The sequence below is a fragment of the Danio rerio genome, chromosome 19, assembly GCF_052040795.2.
Source record: "Danio rerio strain M-AB ecotype USA chromosome 19, GRCz13ab, whole genome shotgun sequence".
Classification (NCBI taxonomy): domain Eukaryota; kingdom Metazoa; phylum Chordata; class Actinopteri; order Cypriniformes; family Danionidae; genus Danio; species Danio rerio.
The window spans coordinates 48,765,001-48,790,000 of NC_141039.2; the positions used below are offsets into that span (position 1 = coordinate 48,765,001).

The window sequence follows — 25,000 nt, forward strand, 5'->3', positions numbered from 1 at the left end:
AATATGTTGTGTCAACGTAAGAAATGTAAGTGGATTGAACATAAAACAATGTCCATAATTGTGTTGTTTAGGCTCATTTTAAATAAGTGATTTAAACAAGCAGCAAAAATAATTTTTATCAGCGACACCTGGGTTAATATTTTTGTATTAGATTGATATGAGCTAATTTAACTCAACGTTTGGGTTAAAACAACCCAGCATTTATTTTTAGAGAGTGTATGTCTTAATTCATGGACATGGAAAACTTACATTTCGGAGTTCTGATATGTGTCTAATTATTATTGTTCATTCATTCATTTTTTTCAGCTTAGTCCCTTTATTAATCAATGGCAACTGATCCAGCACGTTTTACGCAGCAGATGCCCTTTCAGCCACAACCCAGTACTTAGAAACCTAATTATAATTATTATTTTATCATTTAATAAATTATATATTTTTTTATTTATTAAATTTAATTTGTTATTTTATTGTAATTTAGAAATCATATTTGTAAAGTATTTGTTAAAATTATGTTAGTCTTTAATATAATACAAATAATTATTGGTCATTTTGAAACTTTTCAGTAAATTCTAGCTTCCAAAGTTCAAACAACTAATATAATATTTTTTAAATGTTTTTTTTATTTATTTTTTTTATTTGAAAATGTATTAATTAATTTTATTCTATTATATTTAATTATTTTTATTCATTTATTTTATTTTTATTTATTTTGTTTTATTTTGTTTTATTTTATTTTTAAAATTAATGAATAATTAAATAAATCTTATTTGTAATATTAATTAATTTCAGTTTTCTTTTCTTTTTCAAATTAATTAATTCATAAATTTTTATTTTTAATATTTTATTATATTTAGTTTTTTTGTTAATTAATTAAATTTAAATTAATTAATTAATTAAAAAATAAAACATAAACATATAAAAATATTTTTAAAAAGTATTAATATGAAAAAAGTTAAATAAGAATAAATTGATTAATTAGTTTATTTATTTGATCAAATAAAATACATTTATTAATTACATGTATTTGTTTTTTTTAAATTTCATTTAGTTATTTAATTGACAGTTGGTTGTTTAATCAGCTGTTAATATAATTAGAAATAAATCAATATCAATTAATATATGTATTACGAATTACATTTAATTTTAAAATGTGTATAATATTTCAAATTATTTTATCTTTGTTTAATAAGAGAATATTTTCCAATCATATTTATAATATGTGGAGATTACTTAATTTATTCCATTTATTTTTAATAAGATGCTTTACAATATTGTATTTGTGCATATACATTAGATTAGTCAGTACTGAAGCCAAATCTGGAGCTCATCTAACAAAATAACTTACAGTAATGGTTCAAAAATTAGTAGCCCAAATTTACATGTTATAGAAAAATATTAAATAAAATGTTAAAGATTGCATTAATCAAGAGAAATAAAAAAAATATTTACGATTTAGTTGAAATTGTGAGGTTGTGTTTTTCTTTTGCAATATTTTGCAAGGATTTAAACATATCTTTCCATTTCTAAAGAAGTTCTGTGACTAAAATATTATTTAAATAAAAATATCTGTTCAATAATTCTGTTTTGTTTAAATGCACCAATATATGTTACCCATATTCACTGAGAAATTAATAAAAATATTCATTTTTAAAATGGGGTGTACTCATATATGCTGAGCACTGTTTATAAGTAAAAATAGAGCAGTCTAAGTGCACACTTTAGAGTGAACCAGCCCAATGCAATCTCAGTGTCTTGCTGTGTAATTGATAATCTCTGCTGTTAGCTCTGGTCTGGCTTTATTCATAGCTCAGAGATAGACAGGCTATTTCAGACCCGCTCCTCGGCTGAGCATGATGGGAAGGGAAGTTTAAAACGATGCCGAAAAAACAATCGCAGCAATGTCCGAAAGTGGCAGAAAAAGACGCCTTTGTTCGCAGAAATGAAACTCATGCGCATGTTGTTATGGGAGGAATTTATGCAAATATGATGGTCTTTTACTCCCACTTCATCGCTTCAGTCCGAAGAGTCAATATAGATGAGCAAATACACAACAAGATTTTCTGAATTTGTCTTGTTTCTTGTCCAAATATCTAAATATTCTAAAGTATTTTGTAGACGAGCAAAAATACTGTTGTTTGCAGAAATAATGAGTCAAAATGAAGTGAGTTTTTCCTTAAAACAAGCTAAATAATCTGTCAATGGGGGAAGCAGAATAATCTAGCTTTTACTTTTGATATAATATTATTCTGTTTCCCCCTTTGGCCGATTATTTTATTATTGAATTATTTATTTATAATTATATTAACGGTTGATTAAACAACCAACTGTCAATTAAATAACTAAATGAAATAAAAAAATCAAATACATGTAATTAATAAATGTATTTTATTTTATTAAATTTTATTTATTAAAATTTATTTTTATGTTATTTTTTCATTTTCATTTATTAATTAATTTTTTTTTATACATTTTATTTTATTTTTAAATAATTAATTTAAATGTTATTAAATTAATTATTAAATGTATTAATTAATTGTATTATTTAATTAACAGAAAAAATATATAATAAAAATATTAAAATTAAATACAAATTAATTAATTAAATTGAAAAAGAAACGAAAAGAAAAACTAAAATTAATTATTATTAAAAATAACATTTAAATACATTTTTTAAGACAAGACTTTATCTAAACGCATTTCATCCAGAAATGTTTCTTCTCTGCTTTCATGTTTACTCCATTTTTACACACTAATTTCATTTCCATTGAATACTAGCACTTATTAATTAGCTATTTATTAGCTTTATTAGCTTATTCTTTAGTTACTAGAACTATTTTAAAACATAGTAGATGCTATTTATTTATTGGATACATTCTTGCTTTAACCCAGCATTTGGGTCAAATAAAGTATCATTCATTCATTCATTCATTCATTCATTCATTCATTCATAACTCTGTCAGTGTTATCTTCATTCTCATCTTCAGCGCTTTACCATGTTTCGTGGTAGGAGCTCTCTCTGTCATCCTAAGCCAGAAGGCATTGACTGAGTGATTGACAGCTGATATTTCAGTGCTAGAGCAGTGGTGGGCCAATAAGAAGAGTGTGAAGGCGGGGCAAGCATTACGGACTTGGCTTTGTTTACTGCAGCAAGTTGACATGACGACTGTTTTAACCCATTCCTGAGCGCTGCGTTTCGCGTTTCAAGTGCAGAGATGCATTTTGCGTGAATGTCTTACGAATCGGCGCATGTGGTGAACATTTTGCTGTAAAAACTGGTGCACACAAGAATTTTATACACTCGCACAAATGCTCCCAAATATATTATAGATAAAATTTCGGGCGCATATGCAACCAAAATGGTCGCAATTTCGAGCCCTGTTAATGGAAAAGATACTAGCATCTAAATATGAAGTAGGAGTACTCTTTACAAATGATGGGTCGTTTAAATCTAAAGTTGAGTCAGATCATTACATTATTTTTAATTTAAAAAAAAAGATTCATCCACATTTGTGTCAATGTTTAGGTAAAATTACCCAGAATGTGTTGCATGAAATTAGATACTGGTATGTTTTTCAGATGAAATTATTTTCCCGCGCACCGCCCGTCTTCATTATTAACCGCTGGTTTGATGAGGTTACAGTCAGGTCGAGTGGCACATGAACCTGACCTGAAGAGTCTAAATAAAAACAAGAGGTATTTTTAGTCCATCTTCCTCTTTCTTATTCCCACCGAGTTCTTATGAAACGGACTGAAACGGTGGACATGGCAACTGCTGGAACACAAGCACAAATACAAACCAGTAGATTCGACAAAGGAAACAGTGTGTTCCCGCTGGCCTTGTTCAGAGGTAAACTGTAAACAGCAGAGGAGGAAAGGGCCTTACAAGGCGAGGGATCTCCCCGACACCGCTGGAATGCTGAGACTCGCTGGACGCTTCACTGGAAAAAACACAGCCGCTATTAAAAGTCCGCTCGGGTGCTTCTGACTGCTCTGTGCCTGCTTTCAAAGACCAGCTCAATTCAAATTGGAGATGTGCAGCTTTTACTTAGTGGCAGTTTCTGAAATCACCCCTTTAGCCTTAAATAGTGCACTATTTGAGGGAGCGGTCATTTGTAGCTCAATTCTTTTAAACCTGAAAACAAACTGCATAACTTAACCAGTTAAACTCCGCCGACTCGGTATCAGCGGGTACACCATCGACTTTTACTTTAAGATTTAAAGGGCTAGCAGTGCACCAGACCCCCGTAAGTGGTTTCGTTTGAAAGTGTAGAATCTATATGTTATGCACATATGCATCACTTTGGTTTTTACTCTACTTTACAAAAGTTATTTACACTTAAATACACAGTATTTTGGAGACCCGAGCTGGGTATTGAACATTGGTTCATTTTCATATTTTTCATATGACACATGTACAAGTTATAGCTCAAATGAAAGCTCTTGCCGGTGCTCATACGGTTCTAGCATTCTTTTTACTGAATTATATTCACATATCAAACAGTTGTCGAATGAATCGCGGTGTTTCCATGGCGCAGAAGTGAAAACAATACATTTAATGATCAATAAGCAGCCCCAGATAGCACAGACAGCTGTCATCTCTTACCTTATGCTGTGCGCTTCAGGGCCATTCTCCTCTGTTTTTGAGGTGATGTGCATAAGTAATCCTTTTATATGTCTGACGTGCTCCAAACACAGTGAATTATGTTTGATCAAACAAAACAATAGTGAAATATGAAAACAATGATCGCTCCCTGTGGCTTGTACAGCATCTCTCATCAGCTGGAATACAATAACTTTTGCATCGATTATGGTGGAGACATTTTTCTTTTTCCCTATGATTACAGACATGTGCAGAAACCACCAACATTAATTACAGCACGCTAGACCATACACAACCTAAAACATACACTTTCAAATTTGAGTTAAAAAAATACAAAAAGAGCCTCTTTTTTAAGTGTTTATTATAACACAAACAACTTATACAGATATTTTAAACACTTTCAATAGTGTTTTATGAAAATTCAACGGGTTTTCTTTAAAATTATACCAAATCTTTGCATTTACACCTCTGCATGTGGATTTGGGAAGCTTTTAAATTTGGGTAGGCAAAATCCAGGCGGAAATCCCCAAATAGCAGCAGAGTTTAACTGGTTAACAAGTTTGCCAGTACTGGGTTGCATCTGAAAGGGTATCCGCTGCGTAAAAAATATGCTGGATAAGTTGGCGGTTCATTCCGCTGTGGCGACCCCTGATTAATAAAGGGACTAAGCCGAAAAAAAAAAGGAATGAATGAATATATATATATATATATGAGCAATATCACACGAGTAGCAGTGCGATATTGCTGTATATCGGCACTGGTGGGAGCCATATCGCACTGCTACTCGTGTGATATTGCGTTTATACAACAGTTTGACGGCATAATTGTGTATATAAAAACAAAATCAAACATGGAGAGTCTCAAAAACCCTTTTGTTTGAGGAACTACTTTCTTCCACATTGGATTCAAATCATAAGCTGACAGTTAAACAGCTGTTAAAACAGTTAAAAGCATCTTTTAAACTTCAGATCTGTAGTGTCTGCTTTTTGCTGGCTGTTTGTGGGCGGAGTAATACACAAAGGGTAAAGAGGCTGTAGGAGTTCTGATATTGCAGAATATCGCACGGCCATCAGCCAATCAGATTTGAGAACCAGACAGAACTGTTGTATAAATATATATATATATACAGCCTCTTGCTTTAGCTTTAGCTAAATTTTAAATTGTGATTGCGATTGGATGTTCGATTAATCACTCAGCCCTACTCTCCAGCTTTGTTTGAACAATTTTTATTGCCAAAAGAAATGTCTAAAATGTAGCTCGCTCAATATGAACTTCTCACTTGTTGTTTTTATAAAATGATCATCTTTCTTGTTATTCAGGAATTCACTCTTGTTTGTGTGATATTGTTAAGCGATATCATATCTTACAAAAACACAAACCTGTTTCTGCTCGCATAACTTGAATTATAGGCTCATTCTGAATGCATTGTAATGGGCTTCATCACACAGTCAGCACTTTTGGAGTGTAAGAGCATACTCAAGAGCACAATGTCAGCTTGCATATCATTAAAACAACAATTATAATATTATCAGAAACAATAAACACCACATGTCCCTAGTTGACTTGGTTTATTTTTAGGATATGTAATCTAATATGTAAACAAGATTATTTTGCTTATTTCGTTGGCAGTTTATTTGACTTGTTTTAAGGAAAAACTAACTCAATTTTGACTCATTATGTCTGAAAAAGCTTCTGGATTTAAGAATTGTTTGATATTTGGACTAGAAACAAGACAAAATGACTTTTTATCAGTGTTATATTCCATGCATTTTATTCCTCTTTAGACGGAGCTGGCTGACCTCCTCAGACCTCTATCCGACCAGATCCAGGCGGTGCAGAATTTCCGTGAGAAGAACCGCGGCAGCAGCCTGTTTAACCACCTGTCTGCAGTGAGCGAGAGCATCCCTGCGCTGGGCTGGGTGGCTGTGGTGAGCATCTCTTACCTGTGACTAGTCTAACCTAAGACTAGTTTTTTACAGCAGACAGCGCTCTAGACTAGTTTATAACAGCAGACGGCGCTTTAGACTAGTTTTAAACAGCAGATGGCGCTCTAGACTAGTTTTTGAACACCAGACAGTGCTCTAGGCTAGTTTTAAACAGCAGACAGGGTCCTAGACTAGTTTATGAACACCAGAGAGCACTCTAGACTAGTTTATAACAGCAAACTGCACTCTAGACTAGTTTTTGAACACCAGACATCGATCTAGACTAGTTTATAACAGCAGATGGCGCTCTAGACTAGTTTTTAACAGCAGACAGTGCTCTAGACTAGTTTATAACAGCAGACAGCGCTCTAGGCTAGTTAATAACAGCAAATGGCGCTCTAGGCTAGTTTTTGAACACCAGACAGCACTCTAGACTAGTTTATAACAGCAGACGACACTTTAGACTAGTTTTAAACAGCAGACAGTGCTCTAGACCAGTTTTTGAACACCAGACGGCGATCTAGACTAGTTTATAACAGCAGACGGCGTTCTAGACTAGTTTTTGAACACCAGACGATGCTCTAGGCTAGTTTTTAACAGCAGACAGCGCTCTAGGCTAGTTTATAACAGCAGACGGCGCTCTAGACTAGTTTATAACAGCAGACAGCGCTCTAGTCTAGTTTATAACAGCTGATGGTGCTCTAGACTAGTTTTTGAACACCAGAGAGCACTCAAGACTAGTTTATAACAGCAAACAGCGCTCTAGACTAGTTTTTGAACACCAGACGGTGCTCTAGGTTAGTTTATAACAGCAGACGGCGCTCTAGACTAGTTTTTGAACACCAGGCGGCGCTCTAGGCTAGTTTTTACTAGCAGACAGCGCTCTAGAATAGTTTATCACAGCAGATGGCGCTCTAGACTAGATTTAAAGAAGGTGGCACTCTAGACTACTTTATAACAACAGATGGTGCTCTAGACTAGTTTTGAATAGGAGACGGTGCTCTAGGATAGTGTTTAACAGCAGACGGCACTCTAGACTAGTTTATAACAGCAGACGGTGCTCTAGACTAGTTTATAACAGCAGACGGCACTCTATACTAGTTTATAACAGCAGACGGCACTCTAGACTAGTTTATAACAGCAGACGGTGCTCTAGACTAGTTTATAACAGCAGACGGCGCTCTAGACTAGTTTATAACAGCAGACGGTGCTATAGACTAGTTTTAGAATAGGAGATGGTGCTCTAGGATAGTGTTTAACAGCAGACGGTGCTCTAGACTAGTTTATAACAGCAGACGGTGCTCTAGGCTAGTGTTTAACAGCAGATGGCACTCTAGACTAGTTTATAACAGCAGACGGTGCTCTAGACTAGTTTATAACAGCAGACGGTGCTCTAGACTAGTTTATAACAGCAGACGGTGCTCTAGACTAGTTTATAACAGCAGACGGTGCTCTAGACTAGTTTATAACAGCAGACGGTGCTCTAGGCTAGTGTTTAACAGCAGATGGCACTCTAGACTAGTTTATAACAGCAGACGGTGCTCTAGACTAGTTTATAACAGCAGACGGTGCTCTAGACTAGTTTTAGAATAGGAGATGGTGCTCTAGGATAGTGTTTAACAGCAGACGGTGCTCTAGACTAGTTTATAACAGCAGACGGTGCTCTAGGCTAGTGTTTAACAGCAGACGGTGCTCTAGACTAGTTTATAACAGCAGACGGTGCTCTAGACTAGTTTATAACAGCAGACGGTGCTCTAGACTAGTTTATAACAGCAGACGGTGCTCTAGGCTAGTGTTTAACAGCAGATGGCACTCTAGACTAGTTTATAACAGCAGACGGTGCTCTAGACTAGTTTATAACAGCAGACGGTGCTCTAGACTAGTTTTAGAATAGGAGATGGTGCTCTAGGATAGTGTTTAACAGCAGACGGTGCTCTAGACTAGTGTTTAACAGCAGACGGTGCTCTAGACTAGTTTATAACAGCAGACGGTGCTCTAGACTAGTTTATAACAGCAGACGGTGCTCTAGGCTAGTGTTTAACAGCAGACGGTGCTCTAGATTAGTTTATAACAGCAGACGGTGCTCTAGACTAGTTTATAACAGCAGACGGTGCTCTAGGCTAGTGTTTAACAGCAGACGGTGCTCTAGGCTAGTGTTTAACAGCAGATGGTGCTCTAGACTAGTTTATAACAGCAGATGGTGCTCTAGGCTAGTTTATAACAGCAGACGGTGCTCTAGGCTAGTGTTTAACAGTAGACGGTGCTCTAGGCTAGTGTTTAACAGCAGATGGTGCTCTAGACTAGTTTATAACAGCAGACGGTGCTCTAGGCTAGTGTTTAACAGCAGACGGTGCTCTAGGCTAGTGTTTAACAGCAGATGGTGCTCTAGACTAGTTTATAACAGCAGACGGTGCTCTAGGCTAGTGTTTAACAGCAGACGGTGCTCTAGACTAGTTTATAACAGCAGACGGTGCTCTAGGCTAGTGTTTAACAGCAGACGGTGCTCTAGGCTAGTGTTTAACAGCAGATGGTGCTCTAGACTAGTTTATAACAGCAGACGGTGCTCTAGGCTAGTGTTTAACAGCAGACGGTGCTCTAGACTAGTTTACAGACTACACTAAGACTGTTTTTAGCTCACCATGCACACTTGTAAATTGCATAAACCTTTTCTAACTTTATTATTGGTTATTTTAGGTTTGAGTGGTTGGTGTAAAGAATTAGAGGCAAGCAGAGTTCACCAGTGCAGCTGAAAGCAAGAGTTTTTGAACTCTACATAGAGCTCTATTCAGTCCTGGCTTGATCAGAGCGATGCATTCCTTCAAATAAACCTCAAAGAATATCATATCAGTCCATTAAGCAGATTTCTTTTGATTGTAACATCAGGCCGACCTCACACTGACCATTGCCACTAAATCAATATTTGAAACAGTATTTATTTTCTCCAAATGTAAACTCCTCTGATCTCTGCGAGCGCTATCTAATCTCTGTAATAGCATTTAGACTTCAGGCTGATCTGGACTCCTTCATTTTCTGCTTTTAACTACAGCTGTTGTTTACAGCAAAGGTCCAGATCCTCAATATTACCGGTTTACTAGAAATGCACTCTTTTATCTGTATATATACATGCTTCTTTAAACTTTTGTTTTTTTCCTTTCTTACTTGCAGTGTCAGAAACCAGGGCCGTATGTGAAGGAGATGAACGATGCTGCCATGTTTTATACTAATAGAGTGCTGAAAGATTTCAAAGACACGTTAGTATTGTGTTTTATTTACTTCAGATAATGTGGATTTGATTTGGTAATTGCCACACACACACACACACACACACACACACACACACACACACACACTGCAGTTCAATTCAAGTATTGGGTAGGGGTAGGGATGTAGAATAAGATCACTTCTCACTCTGGGCTTTTATTATGCTAATGAGGTATAGATGGTCACTAGTGGGCGGGGCTTTACCCCTCTGATGACACGTACAAAGGGAGAATGTCAATCAAACTGTTTCTACACACTGTATTTATCAAGTCTGATCATAAAAACAGAAATAATTAATGTTTACCATTAGAAGAGGGTTATATTCACACTGCTGACACACAACCTTGTCTAAACCTCTTATAAAAGTTATTAATGCATAGTAGGTCTGCTTTAATTTTGGTTTTGTTTACTAAAATGACTTTGGCAACTGTAACGCAGTGACGCTCGTCATGTGGAGTGGGTGCGTTCATACCTGAGCATCTGGACTGACCTGCAGACGTTCATCAGAGAGCATCACTGCACTGGACTCATCTGGAGCAAGACTGTGAGTGCGAACCACCAATCAAAACACTCTATTACACTTCACACAGTGAGCACCATTGATGACCAAATATCCGCCGAGGCTCGAACCAGCGACCTGATATTTTTCAATGCTTAACTTCGTTGTTAGTTGTTTTGAAAATGCTTCGATATTCTGTTAACATATTTACATATTCTGTGAATTCAAGCTTCGAGTTGTACAGCAAATGTCACAGCCAGAGCGCAGGAATTACTCAGTCACACTGAAATATCTGCTTTGTGAAGAGGTTAATCTTCTCCATGTGGGATATTGCGTTTCAGTTGTAAGCAGAAATAAAACGGCAAGCATATTTGACCATGTTTAGTCTCACAGAGGATGCAGATTGGATGCAGACGGATAAAATCTGTACATCTGTCTAGATAATACAGTCAGATTTATGGAAATATCTCTTCCAGCCTGAGGAGGCAATGTTTTTATATAGTGTATTTACATGTGCATCTCAGACTTTGATTACCTTTGGAGTTTCCTAACAGCAGTGACTTAAATCTGTAAAAGCAGCGGTAGTTTATTTACTCTGTCAAATATAAGCACGATATTATTATAAAGTGTTAGGTAAGGAATAACTGACAACAAGCCGGTGTATTATTCAGTATTTCTGGGTTTTTAAAGATGTTAACTTGTGTCTGTCGTTGGCTGAAGTGGTGTGTGTGTGTGTGTGTGTGTGTGTGTGTGTGTGTCAGATGGAAACCTGAGAGGTTCAGTCATATATACATGTATATGTATGTGTGTGAGAGACTGTGTGTGTGTGCGCGTGTGTGCGTGTGTGTGTGTGTGTGTGTGTGTGGATTTGCGTATGTGTGTGTTTGGCAGCGCTTTCTTTCACCTTACAGCAAGAAGGTCGCTGGTTCGAGCCTCGGCTGGGTCAGATCTGTGTGGAGTTTGCATGTTCTCCCCGTGTTGACGTGGGTTTCCTCCGGGTGCTCTGGTTTCCCCCACAGTCCACACTCACACGCTAGAGGGGTAATGATGAACTAAATTTGCCGCAGTGAACGAGTGTGTATGAGTGTTTCCCAGTGATGGGTTGCAGCTGGATGAGTGTGTATGAGTGTTTCCCAGTGATGGGTTGCAGCTGGATGGGTGTGGATGGGTGTTTCCCAGTGATGGGTTGCAGCTGGATGAGTGTGGATGGGTGTTTCCCAGTGATGGGTTGCAGCTGGATGAGTGTGGATGGGTGTTTCCCAGTGATGGGTTGCAGCTGGATGAGTGTGGATGGGTGTTTCCCAGTGATGGGTTGCAGCTGGATGAGTGTGGATGGGTGTTTCCCAGTGATTGGTTGCAGCTGGATGGGTGTGGATGGGTGTTTCCCAGTGATGGGTTGCGGCTGGATGAGTGTGGATGGATGTTTCCCAGTGATGGGTTGCAGCTGGATGAGTGTGGATGGGTGTTTCCCAGTGATGGGTTGCAGTTGGATGAGTGTGGATGGGTGTTTCCCAGTGATGGGTTGCAGCTGGATGAGTGTGTGTGGGTGTTTCTCAGTGATGGGTTGCAGCTGGATGAGTGTGTATGGGTGTTTCCCAGTGATGGGTTGCAGCTTGATGAGTGTGTATGGGTGTTTCCCAGTGATGGGTTGCAGCTGGATGAGTGTGTATGGGTGTTTCCCAGTGATGGGTTGCAGCTAGATGAGTGTGGATGGGTGTTTCCCAGTGATGGATTGCATCTGGATGTGTGGATGGGTGTTTCCCAGTGATGGGTTGCAGCTGGATGAGTGTGTATGGGTGTTTCTCAGTGATGGGTTGCAGCTGGATGAGAGTGGATGGGTATTTCTCAGTGATGGGTTGCAGCTGGATGAGTGTGGATGGGTGTTTCCCAGTGATGGGTTGCAGCTGGATGAGTGTGGATGGGTGTTTCCCAGTGATGGGTTGCAGCTGGATGAGTGTGGATGGGTGTTTCCCAGTGATGGGTTGCAGCTGGATGAGTGTGGATGGGTGTTTCCCAGTGAGGGGTTGCAGCTGGATGAGTGTGGATGGGTGTTTCCCAGTGATGGGTTGCAGCTGGATGAGTGTGGATGGGTGTTTCCCAGTGAGGGGTTGCAGCTGGAAGGGCATCAGCTGTGTAAAACATATGCTGGAATAGTTGGCGGTTCATTCCACTGTGACGATCCCTGATGAATAAAGGGACTAAGCCTAAAAGTAAATGAATAAATGTGTGTATGTATGTGTGTGTGTGTGTGTGTGTGTGTGTGTGTATATACATATGTGTGGTGTGTGTGTGTGTGTGTGTGTGTGTGTGTGTGTGTGTGTGTGTGTGTGTGTGTGTGAAAAAGACAGTGTGTGTTTGTGTGCATGTGTGCTTGTTTGTGTGTGTGTGTTTGTGATGTAAGTGTGCATGTTTGTGTATGTGTGTGTGTGGGTTAATGTAAGACTATGTGTGTATTGTATGCATGTATGAGTGTGTGTGTGTGTGTGTGTCTATATGTGTGCATGTGTGCTTGTTTGTGTGTGTGCGTACAGTATAGGTGCAAAAGTGTGTGCGTGTGTCTATCATTTTGTGTGAGTATATGTGTGCACGCATTTGTGTGTGTGTGTGTCCATACATAAGTGTGTGTCAGCTGTCGCTCCTGCCGTGAGTGTGTGGACTGTATGCTGTGGACAGGTGGTCTCCTGGCTCTTCTTGCATTGGGGGTTTACCATAGAAATGCCCCCAACAAAAGCCTAGTGTGTGTCTGGCTTACACACCTGCTCTCACACACACTCCTCGTAATTCAAGCTCTCTTCTCATGTCCTGCACATTATAAACATCTCCTCTGACTGAGGATCGTCCGCCACACACTCCTGCATCTGCTCAGCGCTCCATCATACTGACAGAAAACTAGCGCTCTGTGCAGACTCTCCAGAGCTAGAGCTATGTCTCCATCCACATGTGTTCATGCACATCTTGGATTATTGCATTAAAAATGCTTGATGGAAACACCAAGATGCACAGATATTTTGAAATATATACGTAGCTGAATGGCCAATAAAAGCAATAGTTGACATAATAGTCAAAATAACCAATGCTGCTGATATGGCATTAAAACATAAAGGAATTAATTCATTAAATAAATAAATAAATAAATGTGACTTTTTATTACTTTTAAATTATTAAAAAATTAAATTATATTATACATCAATCAAATTGAATGAGAATTTTTTTACTGATAAATATAAATAAATAAATATTGAAATTAAATCAAATTAAATTAAACTTTTTTATTACCAATAAATATAAATAAATAAATATTGAAATTAAATTAAAATAAATCAAATTAGACAAACGTTTTTTTATAACCAATGATTACAGGTGAAAGGCCAATAGCTAATAAAGCCAATGCTGCTGATATCGCAAATGAATAAATAAAATAAAATAAGACTTTTTTATTAGCAATAAATATAAATTAATTAATTAAAGTAAATATAGTAAATAAATATAAATAAATAATTAGATGAAATCATATTAAAATAAATAAGACTTTTTATTACCAATAAATATAGAAATAAATATAAATAAATAATTAAATTAAAAGAAAAAATATTAAATTGAATCAAATAAAATAAGACTTTTTTATTACCAATAAATAAAAAATATAAATTAATTGATTAGTTAATTAAAGTATAATATAATAAATAAATAAAGTTAAATTATATTAAATTAAATTAAATGAGACTTTCTATTACCAATAAATATAAATAAATTAATTTAAGTAAATATAATATTTAAATATAATTAAATTATATTAAAGTAAATAAAATTAAATGAGACTTTTTATTAACAATAAATATAAATAAAAATGTAAGTAAATCAAATTAAACAAAACTTTTTTTTTATTACCAATGATTACAGGTGAATGGCCTATAGCTGATATAGCCAATGCTGATGATATGGCATTAAAACATAAATGAATAAATGACATTTTTTATTACCAATAAACATAGCAATAAATATAAATTAATTAATTAAATCAAATTAAATAAGACTTTTTATAACCAAAAAATAATAATTAATTAATGAAAGTAAATATAGTAAATAAATATAATTAAATATATAAAATAATAGTAAATCAAATTAAATTAAACTTAATTTTTTATTGTTACCAATGATTAGAAGTCAATGGTAAAAAGCAGATGTAGCCATTGCTGCTGAAATGGCATTAAAACTTAAATAAATAAATGAAATTAAATAAGACAGGTTTTTTTTATCACCAATAATAAAGCAATAAATATAAATAAATAATTCAATTAAATCAAATCAAATAAAACTTTGTTATTACCAATAAATAAATAAATTAAATTAAAGTAAATATAATAAATTAATACAATTAAATAAAACTAATTAAAGTAACTCAAAATAAATGACACTTTTTATTACCAATAAATTTAGCAATACATAGAAATAAAAAATTAAATTAAATGAGACTTTTTTTCACAACCAATGTATATATAAACTAATTAAAGTAAATCAAATTAAATAAAACCTTTTTTTGTTACCAATGATTACAGATGAATGGCCAATAGCTGATGTAGCCAATGCTGCTGATATGGCATTAAAACTTAAATACATAAAGAAAAATACCTTTTTTTGCATGTTTCAGTCATGCATTTCCACTTCCTCTAACAGTTTGTTTAAGCACCTTTGACCTTCCACCTCTTCCACAGGCTTTGACCTTTAGGGTCAGGGGTGAACTTGACTAACTGTTAAACATCAGCAAACGTACTGGGATTAGAAGTGTGTGTGTGTGTGTGTGTGTGTGTGTGTGTATGTGACAGGAAAAGACGAGTGTGCAACAGTTGTTTAAGTGTTGAAGTGAGCGGCGTGTGCATCTGTCAATGGCAGCTGTGCTGACGGTGTAAAACAGGCGCGCGTTTGCTGTCAGCGTCACACAATAGACAACTGTGCCACACTGATCTGCTTCACTACAGTAAACGCTGTCAAATACCATCGCCACAGTTGTGCCAGAAACACATGGACTGCTCTGGCAAATCAGAAGCAGATCTTTAGAGACACACTCAGTGAACTGTCTTTATTAAAGAGATGTGTTTATTGTGATGTTGTTACCGATCAGTCAGTTACATTAAGTGGCCTTCGCTACTATCTGTGTTCATAATGGGATTGAGGTGGGATACGGGTAGGGTTAGGGATATGTTTGGTAGTATGGGTTGGTTTAAGGGCATAAGGGATGGTCAACAGTGTAATTAATAATCTAATTACGGGAATTAATTGCAGATGTAATTACATGCAGGTGTTTAATTGAGCATGAGTGCAATGTAAAACACATATTTACTCAATAAGAACATTGTAATTATGGTGGCTTGAAAAGCCAACATACTGTTATCTCACTTAAACTTATTAGGCTGGCTTGAGAAACAAGCCAGACTACTGAAATCCTATTTAAACTTATTATTTTTTTTATATATTATTCTTCTTCTTCTTCTGAGACTAAAATTCAAAATCTATCTCCTCCTAGAGCTTTCGAGCTATGACCACCAAACTCACATCAGACCTCCAAACTATTCTGACTCGGTATGCCATATCTTTTCCGACTGATCCGACTTTCGATTTTCCGAAAAACGTCCCGGGACCGTCGGAAAAATCCCATAGACTTAACATTGGACCAAACTTTGTGAGCTCATAACTCTGCATCAGACTGTCACACAGACTTCTAACTGGGCTCATTTAACTCAGACTACCTAACTGCCAATAACTGATGAGGTTTTAACTTTCTGGCCACGCCCTAGCAACCACTTTTGGACCCTAGAAACTGTCCCATAGACTTCTATTCAAAAGACTCTCATTGACTTAACATGGGATCAAACTTTGTGAGCTTATAACTCTGCATCAGACTGTCATACAGACTAATGGCTGAGCTCATTTAACTTAGACTACCAAACTGCCAATAACTGAAGAGCTTTTAACTTTCTAGCCACACCCTAACTACCAGATACTGCACCCTAGCAACAACTGTCCCATAGACTTTTATTGCAAAAGACTGTCATTGACTTAACAATAGATCTAACTTTGTGACCTCAAAACTATCTATCTATCCTTTTTCAAACTGCTTTTATCTATCTATCTATCTATCTATCTATCTATCTATCTATCTATCTATCTATCTATCTATCTATCTATCTATCTATCTATCTATCTATCTATCTATCTATCTATCTATCTATCTATCTATCTATCTATCTATCTATTTTCAAACTGTTTTAATCTATCTATCTATCTATCTATCTATCTATCTATCTATCTATCTATCTATCTATCTATCTATCTATCTATCTATCTATCTATCTATCTATCTATCTATCTATCTATCTATCTATCTATCTATCTTCAAACTGTTTTAATCTATCTATCATGCTAGTAACATGCTAATTCATGCTAGAATCATGCTAGTAACATGCTAAGTCATGCTAGAATCATGCTAATTCATGCTAGTAACATGCTAATTCATGCTAGAATCATGCTAATAACTTGCTAATCCATGCTAGAATCATGCTAAGTTATGCTAGATTCATGCTAGTAGCATGCTAATCCATGCTAGAATCATGCTAATCCATGCTAGAATCATGCTAGTAACATGCTAATTCATGCTAGAATCATGCTAATAACATGCCATTTCATGCTAGAATCATGCTAATTCATGTTAGAATCATGGTAGTAACATACTAATTCATGTTAGAATCATGCTAGTAACATGCTAAGTCATGCTAGAATCATGCTAATATCATGCTAGGTCATGCTAGAATCATGCTAATAACATGCTAATTCATGCTAGAATCATGCTAGTGACATGCTAATTCATGTTAGAATCATGCTAGTAACATGCTAATTCATGTTAGAATCATGCTAGTAACATGCTAATCTATGCTAGAATCATGCTAATTCATGTTAGAATCATGTTAGAATCATGCTAGTAACATGCTAATTCATGCTAGAATCATGCTAGTAGCATGCTAATCCATGCTGGAATTATGCTAATACAATGCTGTTATGCTAGAATAATGCTAACAACATGCCAATTCATGCTAGAATCATGCTAATTATTGCTAGAGTCATGCTAGTAACATGCTAATTCATGCTAGTAACATGCTAGAATCATGCTAGAATCATGCTAGTCGCATGCTAATAACATGCTAAGTCATGCTAGAATCATGCTAACAACATGCTAATTCATGTTAGAATCATGCTAATTAATGCTAGAATGATGCTAGTAACATGCTAATTCATGCTAGTAGCATGCTAATCCATGCTAAATCATGCTTATAGCATGCTATGTCATGCTAGAATCATGCTAATTCATGCTAGAATTATGCTAATTTATGCTAGAATCATGCTAATAACATGCTAGTTCGTGCTAGAATCATTCTAGTAACATGCTAATTTATGCTAGAATCATGCTATATTATGCTAGTAACATGCTAATTCATGCTAGAATAATGCTAACAACATGCTAATTTGTGCTAGAATTATGCTAGTAACATGCTAATTCATGCTAGAATAATGCTAGTAACATGCTTATTCATGCTAGAATCATGCTAGTAACATGCTAATTCATGCTAGAATCATGCTAATAACATGCTAATTCATGCTAGAATCATGCTAATTCATGCTAGAATCATGCTAGTAACATGCTAATTCATGCTAGAATCATGCTAGTAACATGCTAATGCATACTAGAATCATGCTAATAACATGCTAATTCATGGTAGTAACATGCTAATTCATGCTAGAGTCAAGCTAACAACATGTTAATTAATGCTAGAATCATGCTAAACTTTAAACTACTTCAAACTTAAAACTGCTTTAAGACTTTAAACCACTTTAAACTTAAAACTGCTTTAAAACTTTAAGCTACTTTAAACTGCTTTAAAACGTTAAGCTACTTTAAACTGGTTTAAAACTTTAAACTACTTTGAACTTTAAACTGCTTTAAAACTTTTAGCTACTTTTAACTTAAAATTGCTTTAAAACTTAAAAATCAAAGCTTTCTCAAGCCAGCCTAAAGTTTGTCTCGACGAACTTTAATAATCTAGTTATTATTAGGCTGGCTTGTCAAAGCCAGACTACTGAAATGCTATTTAAACTTATTATTATTTTTTTTATTTTTTTTTTTATTAATCTTCTGAGACTAAATTTCTAACTCTATCTCCTCCTAGAGCTTTTGAGCTATTACCACCAAACTTGCTCCAGACCTCCAAACTATTCTGACTCGTGTTGCTATATCTCCTCAAACTGATCCGACTTTCGGTTTTCCGAAAAACGTCCCGGGACTGTCGGAAAAATCCCATTGGCTTAACATTGGATCAAACTTTGTGAGCTCATAACTCTGCGTCAGACTGTCGCACAGACTTCTAACTGGGCTCATTTAACTCAGACTATCAAACTGCCAATGACTAATCACCTTTAAACTTTCTAGCCACGCCCTAGCAACCACTTTTGGACCCTAGTAACTGTCCTATAGACTTCTATTCAAAAGACTCTCATTGACTTAACATGGGATCAAACTTTATGAGCTCATAACTCTGCATCAGACTGTCTTACAGACTAATGGCTGAGCTCATTTAACTCCGACTACCAAACTGCCAATAACTGATGAGCTTTAACTTTCTAGCCACTCCCCTAACTACCACATACTGCACCCTAGCAACTGTCCCGTAGACTTCCATTACAAAAAACTCTCATTGACTTAACATGGGATCAAACTTTGTGAGCTCATAACTCTGCATCAGACTGTCATAGAGACTAATGGCTGAGCTCATTTAACTCAGTCTAGCCAGCAGCCAATCACTGATGGCCTTTTAACTTTCTAGCCACACCCCTAACTACCACATACTGCACCCTAGCAACTGTCCTATAGAATGTAATTAGGTGTGCTATCGAATGCTTATAATTCTAACATGCTAATGACATGCCAATCATGCTAGCAACATGCTACTCATATGCTAATCATGCTAATGACATGCTAACTCATACTGGAAACATGCTAATGACATGCTAATTTGTACAAGAATCATGCTAGTAACATGCTAATTCATACTAGACTCATGTTAATAACTGGCCTACATGCATATCTTTGCTTAGCAGTGTCCTATTGACTTGGGGGATGGCTCATCTGACTCAGACAACCAATGAGCATCTCAATATGATAATGAAGCTCACAAGCCACGCCCCCAAATTGATTCCATAGACTTCCATTAAAATAGGCCAAGATGCATATTTTTGCATAGCAGTGTCATAGAGACATGGGGGTTGGTTCATTTTACTTAGACAGCCAACCACATTCAAGTGCACTCTGTAACCTCGCCCATAGCAACAAAACAGAGTACCCTAGCAACCATTCATCAACAGCTATATCTCAGCATGAGAACATCGTAGAGACTTGGAGATTGGCTCGTTTGACTCATGCTAGCAAACGGAACTTCCTAAATGCTACACATGCTAGCAGTGATTAGCTACATGCTAATATTGACTAGCCAAGTACTGTAACTTGCTAGAAATGCTTACTAAGTATAAATGTTTTATCAAGCATGTATGTAAGGCTTGCCTAGTAACCAACCAGGGTACCCTAGCAACTGCCTAGCAACCACCCAAATTACCCTAGCAACCGCCTAGCAACCACCTAGCAACGGCCTAGTAATGCCTTAGTAAGGGCCTAGCGACCACTCAGGACACCCTAGCAACCGCCTAGCAACGCCTTAGCAACCACTCAGAATACCCTAGCAACCACCTAGCAACACCTTGGCAACCACCCTAGCAACCACTTGGGACATCTTAGCAACCGCCTAGCAACACCTTAGCAACCACCTAGCAACCACTCAGAACACCCTAGCAACTACCTAGCAATGCCTTAGCAACCACCTAGCAACCGCTCAGGACACCCTAGCAACCACCTAGCAACACCTTAGCAACCACCTAGCAACCACTCAGGACACCCTAGCAACCGCCTAGCAACGCCTTAGCAACCACTCAGAATACCCTCGCAACCATCTAGCAACACCTTAGCAACCGCCTAGCAACCACTTAGGACTCCTTAGCAACCACCTAGCAACACCTTAGCAACCACCTAGCAACCACTTGGGACACCTTAGCAACCGCCTAGCAACACCTTAGCAACGACCTAGCAACCAGTCAGAACACCCTAGCAACCGCCTAGCAACGCCTTAGCAACCACCAAGCAACCACTCAGGACACCCTAGCAACCACCTAGCAACACCTTAGCAACCACCTAGCAACCACTCAGGACACCCTAGCAACCGCCTAGCAACGCCTTAGCAACCACTCAGAATACCCTAGCAACCACCTAGCAACACTTTAGCAACCGCCTAGCAACCACTTAGGACTCCTTAGCAACCACCTAGCAACACCTTAGCAACCACCTAGCAACCACTCAGAACACCCTAGCAACCACCTAGCAACACTTTAGCAACAACCTAGCAACCACTTAGAACACCCTAGCAACTGCCTAGCAACACCTTAGCAACCACTCAGAACACCCTAGCAACCACCTAGCAACATCCTAGCAACCACACAGAACACCCTAGCAACCGCCTAGCAAGACCTTAGCAACCACCTAGCAACCAATCAGAGCACCCTAGCAACTGCCTAGCAACAACCTAGCAACCACTCAGAACACCCTAGCAACCGCCTAGCAATGCCTTAGCAACCACCTAGCAACCACTCAGAACACCCTAGCAACCACCTAGCAACACCCTAGCAACCGCCTAGCAACATCTTAGCAACCACCTAGCAACCACTCAGGACACCCAAGCAACTGCCTAGCAACGACTTAGCAATCACTCAGAATATCCTAGCAACCACCTAAGCATGCTATGTGACATGCTAATTCATACTAGAATCATGCTAGTAACATGCTAATTCATACTACAATCATGCTATTAACATGCTAATTCATACTAGAATCATGCTAATAACATGCTAATTCATACTAGAATCATGCTAGTAACATGCTAATGCATGCTAAAATCATGCTAATAACATGCTAATTCACGCTAGAATCATGCTAGTAACATGTTAATTCATACTATAATCATGCTAATAACATGCTAATTCATGCTAGAATCATGCGAGTAACATGCTAATTCATGCTAGAATCATTCTAGTAACATGCTAATTCATACTAGAATCATGCTAATTCATGTTAGAATCATGCTAATAACCTGCTAATTCATACTAGATTCATGATAGTAACAGGCTAATTCATACTAGAATCATGCTAATAACATGCTAATTCATGCTAGAATCATGCGAGTAACATGCTAATTCTTGCTAGAATCATTCTAGTAACATGCTAATTCATACTAGAATCATGCTAATTCATGCTAGAATCATGCTAATAACCTGCTAATTCATACTAGATTCATGATAGTAACATGCTAATTTATACTAGAATCATGCTAATTCATGCTAGAATCATGCTAATAACCTGCTAATTCATGCTAGAATCATGCTAGTAACATGCTAACTCATACTATAATTATGCTAATAACATGCTAATTCATGCTAGAATCATGCGAGTAACATGCTAATTCTTGCTAGAATCATTATAGTAACATGCTAAATCATACTAGAATCATGCTAATTCATGCTAGAATCATGCTAATAACCTGCTAATTCATACTAGATTCATGATAGTAACAGGCTAATTCATACTAGAATCATGCTAATTCATGCTAGAATCATGCTAATAACCTGCTAATTCATGCTAGAATCATGCTAGTAACATGCTAACTCATACTATAATTATGCTAATAACATGCTAATTCATGCTAGAATCATGCGAGTAACATGCTAATTCTTGCTAGAATCATTATAGTAACATGCTAAATCATACTAGAATCATGCTAATTCATGCTAGAATCATGCTAATAACCTGCTAATTCATACTAGATTCATGATAGTAACAGGCTAATTCATACTAGAATCATGCTAGAATCATGCTAGTAACATGCTAATTCATGCTAGATACATACTAGTAACATGCTAATTCATGCTAGAATCATGCTAGTAACATGCTAATTCATGCTAGAATCATGCTAGTAGCATGCTAATTCATACAAGAATCATGCTAGTGACATGCTAATTTATTCTAGAATCATGCTAGTAACATGCTAATTCATGCTAGAAGCATGCTAATAACATGCTAATTTATACTAGAATCATGCTAATAAAATGCTAATTTGTACTACACTCATGCTAATAGCATGCTAACCCATGTTAGAATCATGCTAATGCATGCTAGAATCATGCTAATAACATGCTACTTATACTTTTTCAAACTGTTTTTAAACTAAATAAACTATTACCAACAGGCTTTGTCAAGCCAGCCTCAAAGTTTGTCTCGACGAACTTTACTGTCTAGTTCTGCTTCTTCTTCTTCTTTCTTCTGAGACTAATTTTAAAGTCTATCTCCTCCTAACCCTTTCAAGCTTCATACCTCAAACTTTCGTCAAACCTTCAAACTGGTCTGACTCGGGTTGCTATATCTTTTCCGACTGATCCGACTTTCGGTTTTCCGAAAAACGACCCGGAAAATTCCCAAAATTCCCATTGACTTAACATTGGGTCAAACTTTGTCACCTCATAACTCTGCATCAGATTGTCCTACAGGCTTCTAACTGGGCTCATTTAACTCAGTCTAGCCAGCAGCCAATAACTGATGACCTTTAAACTTACTAGCCACTCCCTAGCAACCACTTTTGGCACCCTAGCAACTGTCCCATAGACTTCCATTGTAAAAGACTGCCATTGACTTAACATTGAGTCAACCTTTATGAGCTCATAACTCTGCATCAGACTGTCCTACAGACTAGAGTCAGGCCTCATTCAACTCAGTCTAGTCAGTAGCCAATCACTGATGGCCTTTAGACTTACTAGCCACTCCCTAGCAACCACTTATGGCACCCTAGCAACTGTCCCGTAGACTTCCATTCAAAAGACTCTCATTGACTTAACATGGGATCAAACTTTGTGAGCTCATAACTCTGCATCAGACTGTCATAGAGACTAATGGCTGAGCTCATTTAACTCAGTCTAGCCAGCAGCCAATCACTGATGGCCTTTTAACTTTCTAGCCACACCCCTAACTACCACATACTGCACCCTAGCAACTGTCCTATAGAATGTAATTAGCTGTGCTATCAAATGCTTATAATTCTAACGTGCTAATGACATGCCAATCATGCTAGCAACATGCTACTCATATGCTAATCATGCTAATGACATGCTAACTCATACTGGAAACATGCTAATGACATGCTAATTTGTACTAGAATCATGCTAGTAACATGCTAATTCATACTAGACTCATGTTAATAACTGGCCTACATGCATATCTTTGCATAGCAGTGTCCTATTGACTTGGGGGATGGCTCATCTGACTCAGACAACCAATGAGCATCTCAATATGATAATAAAGCTCACAAGCCACGCCCCCAAATTGATTCCATAGACTTCCATTAAAATAGGCCAAGATGCATATCTTTGCATAGCAGTGTCATAGAGACATGGGGGTTGGTTCATTCGACTAAGACAACCAACCACATTCAAGTTCACTCTGTAACCTCGCCCATAGCAACAAAACAGAGTACCCTAGCAACCATTCATCAACAGCTATATCTCAGCATCAGAACATCGTAGAGACTTGGAGATTGGCTCGTTTGACTCATGCTAGCAAACGGAACTTCCTATATGCTACACATGCTAGCAGTGACTAGCTACATGCTAATATTGACTAGCCAAGTACTGTAACTTGCTAGAAATGCTTACTAAGTATAAATGTTTTATCAAGCATGTATGTGAGGCTTGCCTAGTAACCAACCAGGGTACCCTAGTAACTGCCTAGCAACCACCCAAATTACCCTAGCAACCGCCTAGCAACCACCTAGCAACGGCCTAGTAATGCCTTAGTAAGGGCCTAGCGACCACTCAGGACACCCTAGCAACCCCCTAGCAACGCCTTAGCAACCACTCAGAATACCTTAGCAACCACCTAGCAACACCTTAGCAACCACCTAGCAACCACTTGGGACACCCTAGCAACCACCTAGCAACGCCTTAGTAACCACTCAGAACACCCTAGCAACCATCTAGCAACCACTTAGGACACCTTAGCAACCACCTAGCAACACCTTAGCAACCACCTAGCAACCACTCAGAACACCCTAGCAACCGCCTAGCAACACCTTAGCAACTACCTAGCAACCACTTAGGACACCCTAGCAACCGCCTAGCAACACCTTAGCAACCACCTAGCAACCACTTAGGACACCCTAGCAACCGCCTAGCAACACCTTAGCAACCACCTAGCAACACCTTAGCAACCACCTAGCAACCACTCAGGACACCTTAGCAACCACCTAGCAACACCTTAGCAACCACCTAGCAACCACTCAGAACACCCTAGCAACCGCCTAGCAACACCTTAGCAACCACCTAGCAACCACTCAGGACACCCTAGCAACCACCTAGCAACACCTTAGCAACCACCTAGCAACCACTCAGGACACCCTAGCAACCACCTAGCAACGCCTTAGCAACCACTCAGAATACCCTAGCAACCACCTAGCAACCACTTAGGACACCTTAGCAACCACCTAGCAACACCTTAGCAACAACCTAGCAACCACTCAGAATACC

The 25,000-nt window shown here is 37.4% G+C and overlaps 1 protein-coding gene across 1 annotated transcript in view; it reads left to right on the forward strand.

The window, feature by feature from the left end:
* cap2 (cyclase associated actin cytoskeleton regulatory protein 2) overlaps nucleotides 1-25,000 on the forward strand; it is a 66,855-nt gene that overhangs the window by 30,395 nt on the left and 11,460 nt on the right. Inside the window, 3 exon segments of the mRNA NM_200836.2 lie at nucleotides 6,385-6,528; nucleotides 9,691-9,776; nucleotides 10,225-10,330. Coding sequence (NP_957130.2) covers nucleotides 6,385-6,528; nucleotides 9,691-9,776; nucleotides 10,225-10,330 — 336 coding nt within the window.